Source organism: Dermacentor albipictus, chromosome 3 (genome assembly GCF_038994185.2).
Source record: "Dermacentor albipictus isolate Rhodes 1998 colony chromosome 3, USDA_Dalb.pri_finalv2, whole genome shotgun sequence".
Lineage (NCBI taxonomy): Eukaryota > Metazoa > Arthropoda > Arachnida > Ixodida > Ixodidae > Dermacentor > Dermacentor albipictus.
In genome coordinates, this window is record NC_091823.1 from 141,009,425 (window position 1) to 141,030,168 (window position 20,744).

Below are 20,744 nucleotides of genomic sequence, written 5' to 3' on the forward strand. Positions count from 1 at the left end.
CCGTGGAAAGCGTGGAGGATACCCTGAATGTCGTGGAACGACTGCGAGAGGAAGACGAGGAAATAGCATGATGACTGAAAGGGATCTGATGATACGCTAAACTTGCACACAGTAATCAAATCAGCTCAGCTTGTTGGGCGAGATAGTTGGTGCTTAGATGTCCTACACAAAGAAAATGGTCACTACCAAAAATGGACATTAAGTAATGTCACTACCAATTGAAGTTTATCTTGAACAGGATGAATTCTTAAACGCGTACATGTATATTATGCATAAATTATTCACGTGTAAGTATTATTTCTCCCATATAAAGAAAGTATTCTTTCTCCCATATAAAGAAATACGCGAAGAACTGGAAGCTAATAAATATTACTTCTGCTCAAACAAATTACAGTAGGTAGTGGCGTTTGTTCATGTCCGTGTTCTGTGCGCCGGCTATACCGCACAATAAATCAGTTCCCGCTAGAAAAAGATTTTTTTCTTTTTTTTTTCAAAACTCGTCACATTGTAAGAAAATGTACAGACACACACATGTGAGCCAATTACATACGACAAGCCGCTCAATGTAGGCAATGTTATTCGTTTTTCAAGCAAACAACAGTGACCTCCTATGAACGAGAAGAGCAGTTTGATTGGTCTGTTCAGACAACCCTGCGGGTGACCGCCCGATGCTTGCGTCAGTGGTTACGCAAATTTGACGTCAGGAGAATGGAATAAAAACATATTGGAATAGTTTTAAGTTATAGGGCCCATAGTCGGTGAAATAAGAAATACAATTGAAAATATAAAACGTGAAAAGTAGAAAAAAGATCAGAGCAGGTAAGGTAGATATTTATTGAGATGTGTTGGTGAATGAACAGCGGTCACCTGAGGCTATGTAGTGAATTATTTCCTCGTTTTTCGCGGAATTTTTTTGTGTTCGCTGTATGCCAATATGTGTTCTGAGAGATAATTCCACAAAATTTTGCATTAGGAAAAAAACATGAGTTATTAGAGACAATGTGACCGTTTACACGCGCAATTGTTTTGTTGTGGCTGAGTCTAGTGGACACTCTGGATTGCAGTTTTAGTAGCACGTGACAAACGAAGGAGTGGAGCAGGCAAAAGCGAGATAAGACACGGCGTGATGCGAGCGATGACAGACCAAGTGACTGCTTGAGTGACAAAACACTGACCTAAGACGAGTAGTTTCAGGTGATGAAGCGAGCGGATCGGTTCTGAATTGATTTCAAATGCCCGGTTAGATATGCTTGTGAGGGATGCCAAATGGACTATGCATATTCTAGGTTTGGACGAAGGAACGGTAGGTATGCCAGTTTTTTAACCTCTGGGGGTGCGATGCTCAAATTACGACGCAAATAGCCCAGTGCTCGTGAAGCATTGGACAAGATAAATTAGGCGCTGTAGTTTGTCGCATAATTATTACAACATAATTAAATTCAGACTTTCATATGCAAAATCTTGAAGCGTTGGGGATGTGTAAAAACAAAACAGAACACAGAAAGCTTGCACTGTTTTTTTTTATTTGAGCAGTATATTGACACCTTCAATGGTGCCGCTACCTCGTTCATTGCGTTGTATTCGTTACTTGTCGCGCAAAACAAATTCACTTTAATTTAGCGTGGATCTAAAAGTATGACATATTGACTTGAAAGAGCAAAAAAACGAAGAAAACACTGTTAAGTGCGTTGTACATGCACTCTGCAAAACAATCCATATCTTAAAAACAAAAGTAGGCAGAGTCGACATGAACTTATAACATGAAGTACAGAAACTTAATCCGCTGACTGAAAAAGTACATTAAAATGAAGCCGAATAAAACAATGCAGAATTCCTTGTTCCTTGTGACATATGAGATGTTTATTTGTAATGCGGCTAGAAGAGGTTCCAGCAGCAATGTCTTGCGGGATTCTGAAAGGCAATATCACTTAACATGTCGTGACAAACACGGACGCAAGCAAAAGACATGGATGGAGACTGCTGGTGGTGCTCGCGCTCACTATGCTTTGCCGTTGACCGGACCGCTTTCGTGTCGCTTGATTAGTGTGATAAACCACGCATCGACCTGGACGTGTGCTCCCAATTGGTGCAGGGTTTCACTCTTCCCCCTGGAACTCCGTACTCGGACTCTACCTCCAGCCTCGTCTATGCCTGACAACATGGAACCACAAGAAGCTACCTCATTCACGGCTGTCATCTGTTCCGGCGTTTCAAGGCAGCGCGACCTTGTTATATTCAGTGGCACCCAAGACCACGACGTGGAGGACTGGCTGTCCTCATATGAGCGAGTGAGTGCACACAATTAGTGGTATGAGACTGCCATATTATATCCAACAGGGCATTTCATGCAACAAGCAAACATTCGACAAAGGCACTTAAGGCTGCTTACGAGTGGGAATGCCGAAGCATCATAGTCTTTTTGGCGAATTTTGGTTCGATTCCTAACCAGACAGAAGTTGATCTAATATTCTTCTCAAAGGCATAAGGTCACTTTTTTTATGGGAACCTCCCTGAGAAATGTGATGTCAATCGGAGTATTTTTTTATGTGTTCTACTCTTTGCCGTAGGTTATTTCTAGTACCATGATTCGGACACGCCACTGACTACAACGCCGGATTTGCGCTTAATGGGGCATATAATGCTTTCGCAAAAAAAAGTATTTACTTGCATATTTAACCCACAGGATATTGTTCAGGCTACACTAAATAGTTTTTAATGCGAAAGCATGCCGACCCCAGAGGTGGTGCAATAATAATCTGGGACAATGCCGAAGACTGTATAGTCAAACATGGTGACTTCGGAGGCCGATCAAAACATCAGAACACACAGGTCGTCAGAACAAGTGGACACTCCCTCACCAATATTTTTTTTTTGCAGAATACACAAGCGCACTCATTAGCAATCACTCGAGTTCTTTTCTCGCACCCACTTACTGGCACTCACTCGCATTCGCACTTTCTTCGAACACTAATGGCCCCCATTCACGTGTGAAAGTGAGAATTAGCTTATCTTCACTCGCATTCATAATTAAATTCACACTCACTCTTGCCTATACACCCAATGATGCTCACTCGCATTTATATAACAACGCCCTCTCGCTGACAATCATTCGCCTTTATACCTACACTTACATTCGATGTCACTTACATATACTCACGCCCGCAATCATTCACTCTCACAAGTATGAAACGAGTGAGTATACTTACGAACATTGCAACCTTTACCAGAGCATGATTAATTCTTACAGGAGTTTGAATGCGATTCATAACATGGTTTGACTATGATAATGCTATTGCATTGCCGTTGTACAGGTGTAGTATGAGGACCTAGCTTCTCTCTCCGGGTATGGCGCCAAATAGACATAATGAGAAATCTCTAGCACAACTGTGGTATAGAGAGGGCAAGCATAAAGAACAGCTGTGGCACTAACATACGAGAGTTTGCGTAGTTCTGCGAGATCCTAAAAGGCAATTATCGAAGCCGTGGTCGGAAGGTGCGGTCGATCGTGTCTGTACAAAGAGTTTTAACATGTTAAAACTGAAACTTTACATTTCGTACGTATTAGTACATACTGATCCTTGCAATTCTATATGCACTGTGACACTAACGCCCCCTCGGTGTTTAGTGTGTTGGAAGCTGTCACGCATATGGATATGAAAAAATATGAAGCAGTGACTTCATTAATTTCAATCAACAAATAAAAAAGCCTAATTCATTATCGTGTGTTGCTCCAACACATGCAATTTTACCATATACTTGCCATTAATACAACGTATACTTAGTAAAACAGTATCTACAATGCAACATCACATAACACCAACGCATTTAGCATAAACACAAGCAACTTCATCAAAGATGTTTCGTATTTAGTGACTTCCCTAGTGCACAAGAGTCTTCCAGAATGCTATAATAGATAATGATACCCGAGAAGCTGATACGATGCAGACGTTCTTGTAGCGTAATCTGCACTTGCCAGGTGGTACAGCGCAAGAGTATGAGTAGCTGAAGAAATACAGTTAACGGCTCACCATTATAAAGAATATTATTCTGAATGCGGAAGATGGTGGGGGTGACAGTGTTCAGTGAAAATTCTGGGAATTGTGCGCGCTTGTTTGAAAAGAATAGTACAGAGGCAAAGCCGCGGGATTGTAAGCACGCCGCTGCCTCTAGTCTGGCCTAGTGGAAAAACGACGTGTGTTCAATCAAATCCCAGCATTCGATTGGTAGGACTTGGACAAGGCAAAGATGGCAGTACTCCAAGTAACAAAATGAAACGTCTAAACTGAAAAGCAAGTTACTTCACATACGTTTGGCAATTTATTTCTTGTGCACCTACGGCCTCCTAACATCAATTACACCCGTGACTGCAATATTGTCGACTAGATAGTTTTCCATGCACATGCCAGTCTTAAATATCAACAGAATACAGATATATAGCACATTAAGTTTACAAACGAAGTAGGCACACCATCGATCCAAGTAATTGCTTCAGTGTGGAAACTCCGCAAAGTCCATTCAACAGACAAATGGGTTGGAGGGTGTTGCATTAAAGCAGCACTTGACTACAAATATTCTCAGCTGCTCATATCGCATGCGAAAACTCATGGACAGTGAATATTCATATTTTTAACAGGAGCACAAGCGTAGTACTTGTCCAGATGTCCACGGGAAACCAGTCGCCCGTCAGCCTCATTAATTGCCTCGTATGCACACGCCGACAAGCAGTAGTTCCCTTGACCCCACTTAAGGGTACACGCACATTTCGCGAAGCATCCTCGCTTCATTAAAAAGTTTAGAACACGAATTTTGCAGGTTTCTCCGAGCATGTCTTACCTGACGTAGTCATGGAATACTCAACCAGACTCAGTGAACATATGTTGCCGGTCAAAGCAACATTCCTATAAAAATAAGTAGCAAATTCAGCCGCTGGCACTTTCACACGTGTGAAAACACATTCAAAGTTTGGGGAATGTGTAAAAACACTGAAAAGAAACCTAATTTTACACTTGATTCTGAATTTTAGTTGCTGCCTTTACCGTGTTATGCTTCCGATTAGTGTCAATGGCGAAGTGGCCACCACTTTGTGCTCGGAAGTACGATAAAAAAGCAAATTTGAAATGTTCACTCAGTGATACAAATTTTTACACATAATGTACACTGCGTACTTTTTTTCCAGATATATTATTACGTTAGTTTGTTAAAACTTAACACTTACCATATTGAAATTTGTTCTAAAAGATGTATAAAACGTAACTTGAAACGCCCCAGGTACAAGAGGTATATCGTCCAATCTAACGCGACAAGTCAAACGACTTCGCAAGCGTCGGATTTCACCGCCATACAGTCGGCATGATTTTTTGCTAAGCTGACTGAAGCCAACAATAAACACTAAGATACGTGATGCAAGAGACTTTCATGAAATGCGCTGGTTATGGTCATGAAAGCTAACCCGGCGAAATTTAGGAAAAGTATTAACGCTGTATCCCCGGTTTCATCTGCATCTATTATTGAGGACCAACGCTGTTCTGATCTTTGTTCTATATCTGAAGCAATTAGCTAATACTTTAAATTTCGTGTTGTATCTGATGATAGTACCAACCCAAGCTCCAGAGCACACGAGATGGTGCAGCCCATTTCTGATATCCAAATATCCATAGTAGGAGTTCTTAACCTTCTGCTTGGTATTGAAACAACCGAAAGCAGTGAACCAGATCGTGTTCGAAATGAATTCTCAAAAGGTACTATGAATGAGTTGGTTGTCACGTAACCATTATATTAAAAAATGGATTCAGTCATGCACTGTTGCTCCTCTCTGGAAAATTGCCACTGTCATCCCGGTATTTGAACCTGGCAACACAGCGATGTTTTCTCATTACTGGCCAAATTCTTTAAATAACACATGCTGTAAGCTTTGACAGCATATCATTGATAAACATATCAGCATGTTTTTAGCTGATAATAGTGTCATCTCCCAGTGGCAATGTGGATTACGTGCTGGCCACTCAATGGTCATGCAGCTCATCGAATTCACTCATGACGTTGCGTTGGCACTGAACACTCGTGCACAGATAGATGGCATCTTTATAGATTATGCGAAAACATCTGACACAGTCTGTCACGAAAAACGTCTCGTTACACTACGCTCGGTGGATAAAAATCACAAACTACTTGACTGGCTGAATACCTATTTAGATTCCAGGTCTCAGATTGTTTCTCTCAACACCGCTCACTCGTCGTCAGCTACCGTTAGTTCAAGTGTTCCGCAGGGCTTGGTCTTCGGGCAACTACTACAAATTATGTACATAAACAATGCAATCGAAGTCATTAGTAACACCCGGGTCAAACTTTGCATGTATGCAGACCACTGTGTGCTTTATGCAAACGTTGCTTCCTTTTACCACTGGATCCATTCCTGGTAAATGTCGATTAATTTTAAGAAACAGTGTCGATGACATTTGACATTTACTAAAAAAAAAGAGCCATTGTATTTCGCGCACAGCAACGGAGACAAATACCTTGAGTGCGCCAATGAATTCAAGTATCGTAGAGTCACTTTCACGACTAATTTAATATGGCACAAGCACGTTGACCTCATTAGTTAAAAGGCGCTTCAGAAACTTTGTTACGACAAACACACGCTGAAAAATTCCACTAAAGAGTGCAAACTCCTGGCCTACAAAACGTTAGTTCGATCCATCCTTGAATACGCCTCTATAATTTGGTATCCTCACTATCAATGCGAACAGATAAACTTGAAGCTGTACAAAAAAATTCGATAGGGTTTATATAACACAGGTGCGATCGCCATTTCTCGCCCTCCTCGCGTGCTCAGCTATTATTCCTACAGTCGCTGGCTCAGACACGCACATGTGATCATCTTATTATGCTTCACAAATTGTCAGTTCTGTTCATGTCTGCGTTCATCTTTCGTCACCAGCATTCGAGGAACATTGTCCCGCTTAGGTCGCAACTGATCTGCTTTACATTTTCTTTCCTTCCACCAGCAACTCAATTGTGGAACAGGCCCTTTTCGATTTCTTTTTCAATTTTTCGATCTTACTAATTTCCGGCAATTTTCTAACATAATTCATATCATCAATCAAAATTCTGCCTCCAACAGGCACTACAATTTAACCTTTTCTCTCAAATGCCGGAAGTTTCATTAATGTGGGAACAGTGGTTATCTCTGGAAAGCACTTCTGCCTTTTGCATGTAATTGAATAGGTGGCATATCAGAGTCGGGTGCAAGCTAAAGCTTCCTCTTAAGAAGATGCTTTAGCTGTAGCCCAACTCCAGTGCTAGGCAGGTTTAAAGCTTAGGGCTAGCTTTGCCAATCGCTCAAACGATATCATCATGGACAAGGAGCTGAAAACCCCATGTGATCGGGCACTCTTGTAGCTGCATACGGGTGGTTGGGCTCTGGAGGCGCCGGAGACTCCTAAAAAGGCATACATGTTTATACTAGTGTACGCTTCACCGGAAGTATATTGCATATCGAACGCAATTAATGCTTTCATTTGTTATTTGTTGACACATCTGATATAAAACCTCATCTCTAGCATCACTCTGAGTGTTAGCAAGATGATCATCGCATATCAATGAACATCCAGAAAATCACTAGCCTTTATAATGCAATTTCTGCGAGCAAAATGAAATCACACCACATAATTCACTAACGCCTGTGTTCAGCAGTGACGCGTAAACATAAAAAGTGTTCTCTGAAGATTCAATGGAATTTTTATAGCGCGAGCGCAGCATGTAACGCTTCCAAGCATAGGAGCCCTCTTTTTTGGAACGGCCGCACCATCAGGGAGGCGCAAGCTCGCTTCGATTCATCACGTGGTCCGATCGCCTCGGTCCGCTTTCACTGTCCCGGTAGCGGCGGGTGTTGAAAGCGCAAGAGGTTGCGATCGAGAGTTATGGGCACCAACTCGTTGTCGACGTGGCGGGCCACTTGCAGCCATATGGGAAGTTGCCTCTTGAAGTGCATTGAGCAGTTGGATGGCATCATACTGTCGAGGCGCGCGCTCAGTGGAGCGACGAACTCTTTCTCGAGGCTGCCGCCCAGCACATACTGAAACAGAAGAGAAGAAGCGACGACGATGGTAAACTCGGGCTCATAATCATGCTGCTGTTCGCGCTCTGCATAGGTCATTTGAGTAGGCGCGAGTTTCCACAGCTGTACATCATCGCCGACGTGCTTTCATTTCACAACGCCTATAGACCTTTGGTGCCGACTGTCCTGTGCGCACACAAGGCAGCGCTGAGTTTGTTCCACCATCACGAAGGATAGGCGTGCTTACGTGCGATCGCAGGACGCAGTTCGGTGGCCGCGCGTGCTCTAATGCACGTCTCATCGAGTTTCCTTTGGTGTTATCACACACACATAGAGCGTTCGTCGCATAACGGTATTGGCGGAATATCGTGGCAACTTCTCGCGTCTGCATCGTGCATCGTTGACTACTGCAAAGCGCAGTCTCCGGCGAGAAGAGACATTGACCCTGTAGTAGCAGCAAATTCTTTGTAGAGTGAGTCTTAGGCCATTCTGGATTCCATCGCAGCAAAAGTAGATCTACGAATAAGGGCGAGGCATGCCGAAAAGCGAGGTATTGATATTTTATGTATACAAGTGAAACGACGCCACAATGCTGCCATGCTGTGCTATGGTAGCTACACCGACTCGGGGTTTTCGCCCCTAGCAAGATGGCAGCGACCGGCTTCACTTTTCCAGAAGTCCAAGTATATAACCACCTTAGTCTACCTCTATTCTCGCACATATCGAAACTCGTAAATTTCAACAAATCTGCTGATTGGATGCGCCGACTGAAGAAGTAGTTATTCCGGAGAATCACGAATCTACTGAGCACCCGTCATCGCATTATACGGCTTGAACCGTCTCGTGCTGAACTGGTAACAGTTATTATTTTGAAGTGGGGTCGGGGGTGAGGTCGGGTTCTCGTCTGACCCAAATCCTCGTTCAATTACGGTTTTCGGTTTGCGTTCGGTTTGGCACATTGCTTAAGATATTCGCCGAAACTGTGGTACGTGCCAGAAAACAACATAAATAACGCGAGGGAAATTGCGAGGTCAATTTGCCGCTTTTTTATGCTGAATTCGTTTTATTTCATTTCTTGAAGTACGATGGACAATGGATCCCAACCGGGAAGAATGTGCATAAAAATACAATAAGAGAAGACCCAAAGCAATGCATAATAGAAATGAAGATCGGTTGGATGAATTTCAGTGAATCTTTGCGCGAGGAACAAATGTTTGAATAAATAAGTCCTTGCAAATACATGCTTGATGTGGCATATGTGTCTGCAGAGTGATGCTTACATGTACACTTGACTCTATTGTCTTGTGTCTAAGTTTGTCAAAATGCAGTGAAGCTGTGAAAGTTAGACAACGTGCAGTTTTTTCTTCGGCAGGTGGTTCTCGTTCAATGAACTGCAACTTGGGCAAGTATGAGTCGTGTCCCCAGAACCGTTTGTAAATCTACTGCACAGCTAGTCTATGGCTTTTTTTTCGTTTCTCTACGCTTCCTACTATATTCCCACCGGAATAGGTTGACCTAAGCGTCACTCTCATTCTTATTTCTTTAAAAACGTTGGGAGGTGGGAGGGAGAGCTCCTGTGCAGTACTGTTAGGCATAAGGTGAACGCAGAGGGTTACATTCAGTTTGGTTGCCCCGTTTGACACGAGCCGAGAAAAAAGAAAGCCTTGGACCGGTTCGAACGTTTAAGCAGTGTGACAGTAGAGGAAGAAGCTCTAGTTGCGCGCCAACGTTTTGGAAAGCGGCCAAGACAAGCGGGTGGATAAAACGAAATGAGCTTGAAGCCCTTACTACAAAAACACTTCGAATACAGACCATCATCCGTCTTCGTCGGTTTAGATATGCGTGCCTTTACCTCACGGCACTCCGAAATCCACGCCTGTTTGCCGTCAGCCTCATCGCCCTTAATTCTCACCCGCCACCTAAAGCGACGCCGCTAAAGGAGCCTTGAACATCCAGACACCACACGACGCGATCACACAGGATACTACGATAGCGCCTACGCAAACAATGTTTCGGCCTGCATCGTGGACAAACGCGTGCCAAAGCTAACAACACGACTGAGACCTCGCCCAGGACACAGCAGCCAAACTTGACCGACCGAACCTCTGGTATACTGCACTGGAATGATGCTACTTGCAGTGCCCATTGGTCCCCTACAACAACATCGGTCAAAACATGCACTTGCCAACGTATACAGCGGCTGCACAAAGCACTGCCACAGAGCAGATTCCCAGAGCAGCGCCTTTCAGATGCTCCTTACGCTGACTTCAAACCCGCTTACCACTGCTGGATAGACAGCCCCTGCCTCCCGATCTCTATGCTTTGTAGTAGGAGTCTTTAGATCAGCCTCAAATTAAAGAAGATGGACATGTGCACGCATTTCTACTACCTCTGTGCACATTGTAGATAATGTATACAGTCGATGCACAGGCGATTCCACAGCTGTACCTGCGCTTGGCGCCATTCTAAACTATCCGCTCCATCTTCATAATTATATACAACGTAAATAATATGCTGCGGGCTGCGGGAATTGCTCATGTAGCGGTGCTACTATCCGGTGCAGCCTCAGAACACCGAAAGACGAAAAGAGCTCGAGCCCAGGAGCTCATCAAGTCATCCCCCAGAATGGGTAGCGCCATTGCAGTGGGGAACGACCAACCAATCATCGAGGAATCAGCCAAGGCGGCTACCACGCCCAAATATATTCTTAACTTGAACATCTCTTTGGGAACGCCGTGGGCCCGCTCCGCCGCTTCAAAAGATGGGGGCGCCTTTTCCTGCAATGGCGACGTGCACAAGGGCGTTGATATGATCGGCGAAAGTGGTGTCGCATGGCGTCACCTGTCGCATGGCGTCACGCAGCGCCGCGAACGCCGGCACTTGCTGCGATCCACGAACAGCGGCCACCGGCCCGTCTATGCACAGCGCAGATCCGTTGCAGTGGCCCGAGTGGAAGTGCCAGCAGCAACTGAATGTCCGCAGAGCTTCGGGGCGTCCGGTGAAGAGGTTGCTTAGCATGTCCCCTCGACGCCCGGTAGCCGCAGTCTCTCGGTCGAGTTCTGTCAGGCGTTGCTCTAGGCCCAACTCACGCATGCGTGTCAGGTTCATGAGCACCAGGCCCGAGGTCATACCTGCACCACAGGCAGAGACTGGAGTGTAAGCCCGTCGGTGAACGCGAAAGCTTTAACTCTGGGAAGAAATGTAGGCAGAAAGTAAGAGTAAAGAAAAAATTGCTGGTTGTACCGTAATCGAGAATAGATGTAAGCATGAAATGGCGACCGCAAAGCAGATTGGTTGGAGATGGTACTAGCCACAATCCTAAAATGGGTGTAGCCCATGTTCGCAGCGCCACACACCACCAAACCACACCGCACCACACCGTACAAAGCCATACTGAGTACTGGTCCATATGGACGCTGCCTAGTTAGAAGAACAAAAGCGGCTGAACGTGGCAGGACAGTCAGCGAAAGACGCCAGGGAGGCAGAGCCTAAAAAAAGTGCCTGCACGAAAAAAAATATGCCTAAAAAAACTTGAAAAAGTGCCTGGAGGAAGCGCCACGCAGCGTGGCGCCATCTCTCGAGGCGACGCAAAGTCCGCGCCGCAGAACTCACGGACCGCTAGCGTTCAAAAGAGCACAAGCAACCCTGTCTCAGCGCCAAGACATGATTGTGAACAAACACTAGCAAGAACTCGGAAGCAATGTTTTTTGTATTTTGTTTGGGCAGTAACTGCGTATGTAATGCAATCATGTACAAAGGGTCGCGGGCCAGAGACCGCATTTTTTAAAAGTTTTGACTCGTTGCCCGGATGACCTCGTTTCGTTCTCGAAACTAAATTGCTCTGATAACGGCCCTGGGTTTTGGGTCAAGGTCGTTTGAAGGTCACTGACAAAGGAAGCTGAAAGCATTTAATACCTAAAAAGATGTAGCAGATCCAACGAGTTATAATCTATATATAGCGGAGCTCCATGCGAGTAGACAAAGAGTCGAAACACGAGTACATGCGCCGACACACACAGACTCAAAGACCCCGCCAGGGAGCACACAAGCACACAAGCACGGGCGCACAAAATAGATCGAGCCTCTTGTTAAGCGGAGTTGCTTACTACTAGTGAGTACGATGAACGCCTTGAAGGCATCACGGTTTGGACGCTGCATGCGCATACGTACGTAGCGCAATTTGAATCCATTTCATTCACGGAAAACTTGGAGGACGCTTAAGCTTCGCCTTCAAGAGTGGAACGCGATATCGTTATCTCACCGCCCACTCATTCCCTTGACGTACTCTTGAGTCACACAAAGATGAAACGTGCGCTGAGCAAGCGGAACGAACCAAAGAACTCGGTGTCTCGGAGGGGTAAACAATCTACGTGAGCCAAACGGCGTGATCAGCACGGACAGCCGGGCCGCGACGCGCCATGAAGGCGGACGCGATCATGAGGCTGACGCCTTGATGGGATCGTCCTCTATCTCGCTTGGGAGCATCACGCAGACGCATGACTCCTCGCCAGCAGCACGGTACACATCGTAGGGGACGCATTCGCACCAGACGCGCTACGGAGCAGCGATCACGTCAGAGGCGTCCCGCCTTGGACACTTCACCTAGGAATCGCACTGTGAGCGGAAAGAGGAGCCGCGTCGCCTGAACACGAGGGTTCGAGTGACGCACGCTGGGAGTTGGAAGGGGAGAGAGCGAGAAAACTTATTAAACGCAAGAGTATTTTGGCATACTCACACCGGTCCCCACACGGCCCCAATGTGCACAAATGAGACGAAGGGGAGAAGCGAGCGAGTGGCGCGCCACCTGTCGGGGCAGCGCCGTACATTGCAAGGAGGGGTTCTTCTTTGTTTGCCGCAAGATGGCTCTGCTTGTGCGCCAAGCACAGTAGAAATGTAGCGGAAACGTACTTCGCTAATCGTTTAACTGCGACTTCTCTAATTTACATGCTCCTAATTACTGATATATACCGCAGTATAACTTTCTACGGCACGTTTCTAAGGCAACACCGCATTCACTAGAGGCGCTTTTGTCCCACTTTGATCCATCGAACTGAGTGGTAGCATCTTCGTCTCCCACTCCGGAGACCCTGGTTCGATTCCCACCAGCCCATCTTGCAAATCGTTTTTATTTATGAATTGCCTACCGGGATTTTTGCTCACGGCCAACACCGCTGACGCCGACGACACCGGCTTTTCTGCAACACGAGCACCTTAACGCTGTCGCGTTAAAAAAGGCAGGGAATAGGCTGACACTACCGGATTTCTTACAGCAATAGCTAGTGGTACAAGGTAGACATTGACAGGGGAAAAGGGATCAAGACGGGGAGAGAGCGAGAAAGGAGCGAGTCTGGAGAGGAGGGGCAAGGGGGAAACACCTAAAACATGTAATGTGGGATGAGGACCTAAATCTCCCTTGCCCCTCGTCACCACCACGCCACCGTCCACCTCACAAATAGTTCTGCCGCTCTCCTTCCCATAGAAAGGATGTGCTGCAGTACCCAACAGTGCCTCCCATTCGACTTTTCTTTACCGTGATGGTAATTTGGGCGGGGGAGGATGAGTCCGATAGCAGATGATGATGAGTCTGATGGCAGAGTCTAGGCAGGAAAGAAGACGTCACACGGGCTTTTGTCCGCGTGCCATGGGGCATGGAATGTTCAATGTTCGGGCTAGGGTTGTGGAAGAGTGAAGGGGGAAGTTGGAGAGCTGGACACAAAGGCCTGTCTCCAGGGCCCAATGCTGCTTAGTGGCTGCGCGCCCTCGCGCGCGCTCGATGGGAAAAGTAGGTCAACGAGCTTTCCAGAAAGAAGTAGAAAAAATTACCGACGATTACGTTACTTCCTAATGCGAAATTTGAGCGCAGCAAATAAGCTGTTTCACCTTTTCGATAGATTGAGGCAAAGAAATCGAGCAACACATGTATGCGCTATCACAGAATTTTTTGTTTATTTTTCACACGTATTCCTTTAACAAAGACTCCACTAACAGTTCTTGACAGTCATGAAGGAAGCTTTGTGGTCGGAGAAATAGACTGATATACGTTCGACTTGGTACACCAATGCTTGATTCTCAAAGACGAGATCTATACAAGTGCCTCGCGAGGTTGTCACAGCCGTGGGACGCGTTACGAGCGAGAGGAACGGGATGTTCTCCCGCATAAGTGTTAGGAAATTGCTGTTTGTCTTTATGTCAACATTAAAGTCCCCCACTACTAACATCGGTTTGGATCGATGGACGGTTAATGCGAGTTGCAGGAAGTGCACGACGTCTTTCGTGAGTGCGGTAGCGGACTCACGAAAGCGGTATCAGTCGGTCGCTGCTAGCGCTGGGGGGATGAAAGGGGGGCGGAGCTGGTTACGAGGCCGACGACAACGACGACGCGAAACCCAGGAACGGACGCCAAAGAGCCATTTGTGTAGCCAGCCCTCCTCCACAGTCTCTCCTCCTCCCTTCCATCATCCTCCCTCGCCCGGAGAGCCGACAGCGCGCATGCGCGGCGGCGGAGCAGGTTACGAGGCCGACGACAACGCCGACCACAACGCCGACGACGACGCGAAACCCAGGAACGGACGCCAAAGAGCCATTTGTGTAGCCAGCCCTCCTCCACAGTCTCTCCTCCTCCCTTCCATCATCCTCCCTCGCCCGGAGAGCCGACAGCGCGCATGCGCGGCGGCGGAGCAGGTTACGAGGCCGACGACAACGCCAACAACGCCGACGCGAAACCCAGGAACGGACGCCAAAGAGCTGCGCTCTAAAAGATGGCTCAGAGGCGACGGAGGGCGCGTAGCTTCGCCGGCGCTAGGAGTGGCCCTCTTCCCTTCGTTCTCACGCAGGGCGTCGACGGGGCGAAAGAAAAATCGAGAACCTCCCAGAACAGACATTGCTCCTAGCCATTAGGAAGACGAGACCGGAACGGGAGAAGGAGTGAGTTTGTACGGAGAAAGAGGGAATTTGTACAAGGAACTCTATGCTATTCGTCTATGAACGTCTATGCTACTCAGCCGGGCCTCTGCCACAGAGCTCCAGGTGTCCGGTCCACCACGCCCGATTTCTACTACTGCTGATAAACAGGTTCCAAACCTCCCCGATGAGCCTCCTTCTACTGACGAGCGCCAGGAAACAACATTCCAAGAACCGACTCACTTGTTTCCTGTTAGTTTGGTTTCAAACAATCATGTTCCCGCCCACAAAATGTGCCTCGAGAGGACGAATGAGACGGCTTCTCATTGCGGCAACAGAGAAGCACAGACAGCCCCGCAGCAAGAGGTACGTTACGAGAGTCTGAGAAGTGACCCTGCTAAGTGGCCGGACGTTATTACTGACAGCTTTCGGAGTGTACACATTCGGAAAGGGCCATTGTATTTTCAAAATCAGGCAGAAAATTTTCTGTCTTCCGAAAGGTAATGCAAAACTCATTACACTTGTTCTCCCTGTTAACTGCTATGAGGTTCTCTTCATGCCACAGATCCAACACCAGAGAAACATTGTAATCAGGATATCCATCTAAATCATCCATGTGCGCGGTTATATACCCCACTGATATCACCATGGCCCGATTTCTTGAACTCATTATCAATTCTAATGCAACCAATCAATTCTGCATTCTTATCTCTGTTATCATTGACTGTCCATAAGTAATGTACTCCTAGCCACGTCCTTCTGTCTTGCCATGTGCCAATAATCCATAAATGATACTTAGATAAATCTTTTACCCTTTGCCACTTCTGACCTCGCCTAATTATCATGCCGATGCCTCCACCTTTTCTTGGCCCTGTTATTCTGTTGCACCCTTCCCATACAAAATTGTCAACAACAGTCGGCTGCTCCAAATCTCATAGAAGGGTTTCGGGCATGGCGTACGCGCTAATTGTTTCGTCATTCAGCTGCATTTGAATTTCCAGCCACTTTTCCTGTTTGTGACCATCCTGCATGTTTAAGTAACAAAGTTTACCTTGTCTATTCTTATCGTTTGTGCGTCTTTTTCTCACTTCCTGTGGTCTAAGTCTGCGCTTTACTGGCGTGTCGCTAAAGCCAATACCTAATGTTCCTTCCTGATTGCCTAGGACCGACGTCGAATAGGTTTTGCTAGTAACATGCTACACTTTCGCTAAAATGTGTCCCGACACGCACAAGAGCGCCTCGTTTTTTCGCACGGAGGGGAGCGCCATCTGATGGTGCTGCAAGGAACCCGGCGGCGATAGCGGGAAGCGTGCTACGCTGTGATTGGCTGGCCAATTCGGCAAGGGAACCGGCAGGTCGCAGCTCCCACGGTCACGAAACCCGGCGAGGTTCGTAAAGAAAAGTTTTGCTTAAAAAAAAAGCGTTTATGAAGAAAGCGCTTTCATTGCTTCAATGTGAGCAAGTCTCGTCGGTACATGTGCTGTGTTTGGATTGGCACCTTGGCAATACAAGACGCGCGAGCACTTGCTTTTCTTTTTGTCGTGTCCAGCAGGGTGATAAAGATGAGGGTGTGCAAGGCGAAGACTGTTGAGGCGGCGGTGGCGGCGGCTACAATGGCAACCGCAACAACAACAGCAACTCGTATTCCTTTTTGTGTTGTAGTCAACCTAGGCACAACCTTCACTTTATTTAGCAGAACATACCTTAGAGTAATATATAATTAACCCACATTTTACAAAGCTTCGCTGCACTCGATTGCAACAACATGCCAAATGCAGTGATTCGATGGCGCCAAGTAGGAGTCGATTTCATGTTTCGTCCACGTCGGTTCTTACTTCAAGCGTTTCTTATTTAAGCAACCGCTATTTTGTGCATTGAAGCACGATAGTAACTGCAACACCAATGCATATCGTTGGACACTTTGAAGATGCATTGGTGTTCGAGTTACTTTTTCGAGAAAGCGCCATTTTAAGCACTGAAGCACAAAAGTAACTGGAACACCAATGCATTTCGACGGACACCTTGAAAATTAATATCTCGGAACTGGTGGTGTCCAGAGGATTCGTTTCACGTGGATACTCAGCGGATGGAATTCGTAGATTGAAATGTGTGGTCTACAGTAAATAATTGAGAAAGATAATTATTGTAATTAGGTTAATTATTTAATTGAACATTTGGCTTCTCGTAAAAGTAATGGTCGATTCATCGGGCATTTAAATCAAGCGTTAAAATTGTGCAATCTGCCATAAGCAACCTTTAAAAATTTTGGTGCAGCTACAGGAAAAAAAAGCACCATATATTAGACAGGACTGGACACAAGACCACCCATGTATGATTCAACACACTGAGCACATTGATCACTATAAATAACATGCTGCTGGTTTCTTCATTCACTAGCTTGTGATGGCTTCGCTGCGGCAGTTAGCGCATGCTCACCGAAAGGCAGCGGTGGTGGTTCCTTTCTCATGAACTGGTACCAAATGCGGGCAGCGCTCTCCGTTTCTGGCGCCATGGCGGTCAAGTGGAGTCCGTCCATGGCGGCCAGTATCCTCCACAGGTTCTCGACCGGATGAAGGAACACCATTTCGGCGTTCGCGTAGATGACCGCGCCCTCATGCGGAAGTGCGCTCTGTGAAGGGGCGATTCCAAGACAAAGAATCTGCGTTATGCTTAGTGCGCTACCTGTAAATTCTACAAAAGAGCTCGTTATGCACATTCTCACATTGGTCATGTCCCTTTCTGTCCTACTCGAAGCACACAGATAAATTGTTCTGTAACGGTCACTGCAGTGGACCATTCGTTATGGCTCTCTGCTGCTGAGCGCGAGGTGGCGGGTAAGATTCACGGCGGCTGTAATTCGACGGGGACGAAATGCGAAGATAGCTCGTGTGGTGCAGTATTTCACTATACGTTAAAAAACCCAATCTATCCAGCTTTCTGCATCATGATGCCGTCGTGGTCGTTTCTTCAACTGTCCATATATATGGATAGGCTACCTTGCCAAACTGCCACAGATCCTAATGGGGATGCTCACAAGTAAGCCACCATGATTTTGATTGCAGCGCTTTTGTCACGTCGGGCTTGGCAATGTAAATGTTGATCAGAATAGCACGACGTCATAAACATAGTGCACACGCCCCCTATTTAGGATGTTTCGATTGAACCTATTGAAACGCGGCCATCTAGCTGTTATGAATCGAACACTTCGTGCTGAACAGGAGGACTTCATACCGCCGTCATCATCATCATCATCATCCTGGTTACGCCCACTGCAGGGCAAAGGCCTCTCCCATATTTCTCCAACAACCCCGGTCATGTACTAATTGTGGCCATGCCGTCCCTGCAAATTTCTTAATCTCATCCGCCCACCTAACTTTCTGCCGTCCCCTGCTACGCTTCCCTTCCCTTGGAATCCAGTCCGTAACCCTTAATGACCATCGGTTATCTTCCCTCCTCATTACATGTCCTGCCGCCGTATGAATTATCAAATGATCCTCGACTCGAAGCTCTTCCTCCACTCTATCGAGTTGAGCGCAGTGCCGCCCCTCGAGTGAAGAAGACAGTAAGCTTGTCATGAATTTCTGCGGAATGTCAATAAAGCGCACTGACCACTTCTGTCGAGGGGTGGTGCTGCCATCCACTTTCTTGAGAGATATGCCTTTAGAATACAGTTTGCGTTGAATGGGAAGGGATGAGGAGCGAGGAGAAAGTTCATATCAACAAGGGACTGAGGCAGGGGTGCCCTTTATCCCCGCTGCTGTTTATGATGTACGTGGTAAGGATGGAGAGGGTGCTAGAAGGAAGTAATATCGGGTTTAACCTCTCATACAAACAGGTGGCTACAGTAGTAGAGCAGCGACTCCCAGGTTTATTTTATGCGGACGATATTGTGTTACTAGCTAACCAGCAAAGTGATTTGCAACGTCTGGTCAATATCTGTGGACAGGAAGGCAACAAGTCAGGTTTGAAATTTAGTGTTCGAAGATCAGGTGTTATGGTATTCAATCAAAACAGTGAACAGACAGTGGAGATACAGGGCCAAGAAATACCTCGGGTAACAGAATATAAATACCTTGGTATAGGGATAAACGAAGGCAATAGACATATGGAAACACAGGAAAAAACCATAACATTGAAGGGGAAGAGAAGTGCAGCCAATATGAAGCACAGAGCGCTATGGGGATACAATAGGTACGAGGTCCTCCGAGGTATGTGGAAAGGTGTAATGGTTCCAGGACTTACTTTTGGAAATGCGGTTGTTTGCTTTAAATCAGAGGTACAATCAGGACTCGACAGGAACCAAAGGTCAGTGGGTCGCCTCGCATTGGGCGCTCACGGGAAGACTACAAATGAAGTTGCGCAGGGTGATATGGGCTGGACTAGTTTTGAAGTGAGGGAAGCTCGCAGTAAAATTGAGTATGAAGAATGGCTGAGGAATATGGAAGGAAGTAAATGGGCTGGGAGAGTGTTCAGGTATCTGTACAGGAAAAACATTGACTCACAGTGGAGGAAAAGAACTAGGAAGCTTACCAGCGAGTATGCGTCCTGTAGGGTGGGCAACACAGCAACAAAGAAGGTCAAGCGGAAAGTCTGAGAGGCTGAAATAATCTCATGGGTGGCGGCAATGGAAAAGAAAGCTGCCATGAGTAACTACTTAAGAGGAAAAAACGAAATCAGGAAAGAAACCATTTATCATAACTCAAGGGGAAGCTCATTAATTTTCGAAGCGAGATCGGGATGCCTTAGAACACGCACCTATGAAGCGAGATATAAGAAGGAAGAAGAAGCATGCGCTTGCTGCGGTAAAGCTAGGGAAACGACGGAGCATGTTTTATTAGGGCGTGAAGACGTCTACCCAGTGGTCGATTTAGGCACCACTGGCCTCCTTGAAACCCTTGGGTTCAGCGAGAGCAGTGGAAAAGTAAACTTGTCCGCAACAGGGATTAGTAAGAGGCGATTGGAGGATTGGTGGAATAAAAGTAGGGAACCGACAAAAAACGGAGACATAGAAAAGCACAGTTGCCAATAGGGGATCAGCAAATTTGGTTGTGGGAGTTCATATTGTTTTTTTCTTCTTTTTTTATTCTTTACCCTAGGTAGGACATTAGGCAGTATAATAGCAAGAGCCTGGTGGCGCAACCCACCGATGCGTTCCAAAGGGGATGCTCATAACAACCATCCATCCACCCATTGAGGGGATTCACCTAGTGAGACCCGTATGCAACGCGCACATTCCAGAAGTGCTTGGATTTAAAATGGACGGAACCAGCAGTCGAGATGAGCAAAATGTGTTAAGAGTATTGGTGAAAAAAAACAGGGAAGAGACTGATGAGACCCGATCCGTTACAGGCATAGCTAGTGGTACAAGGTAAATAGAGAAGCGTTAAGGAAGAGAAAAAAGACTAAAGGAGATGTATACAAAAATGCTAAAATGAAAAGCATCTATAGCATATCTGGAGCCCTATAATGTAAACATATTCCAATCTCTTTTTATTCGAATCTCCTGGCGTCAGATTTACGTAACCACCGACGCAAGCATCGGGCGTTAACCCACAGCGTTTTCTGAACAGCCCAATAGTTTGTCACTTTCGTTTGCTTCCAAAACGGATAGCATTGCCTACATTGAGCGGTTTTTCTTATCAATTTGGCTGACGAATGACAAGGAGAACGCTGAAATGAAGAGGGTTTTGATAGGGCAAGAACAGTCAAAGCAGACACCGAATGAAGACGGTGATGCCGCCGTCTGCGACTGTTCCACGCCCCTTAACTTGAGGTGAATGGTCGAAAA

The 20,744-nt window shown here is 46.3% G+C and overlaps 1 protein-coding gene across 3 annotated transcripts in view; it reads right to left on the reverse strand.

Moving 5' to 3' along the window:
* Positions 1–7,605: 7,605 nt before the first annotated feature.
* The window catches only part of LOC135905342 (glucoside xylosyltransferase 2-like), a 30,624-nt gene continuing 17,485 nt past the window's right edge, over positions 7,606–20,744 (reverse strand). For all 3 annotated transcript variants that reach the window (XM_065436374.1, XM_065436376.1, XM_065436375.1), the window contains 3 exons: positions 17,393–17,585; positions 10,898–11,187; positions 7,606–8,074 (listed from right to left, as the gene is read on the reverse strand). In XM_065436374.1, coding sequence (XP_065292446.1) covers positions 7,865–8,074; positions 10,898–11,187; positions 17,393–17,585 — 693 coding nt within the window. In that variant the 3' untranslated portion in view covers positions 7,606–7,864. The remainder of the gene's footprint in view (positions 8,075–10,897; positions 11,188–17,392; positions 17,586–20,744) is intronic.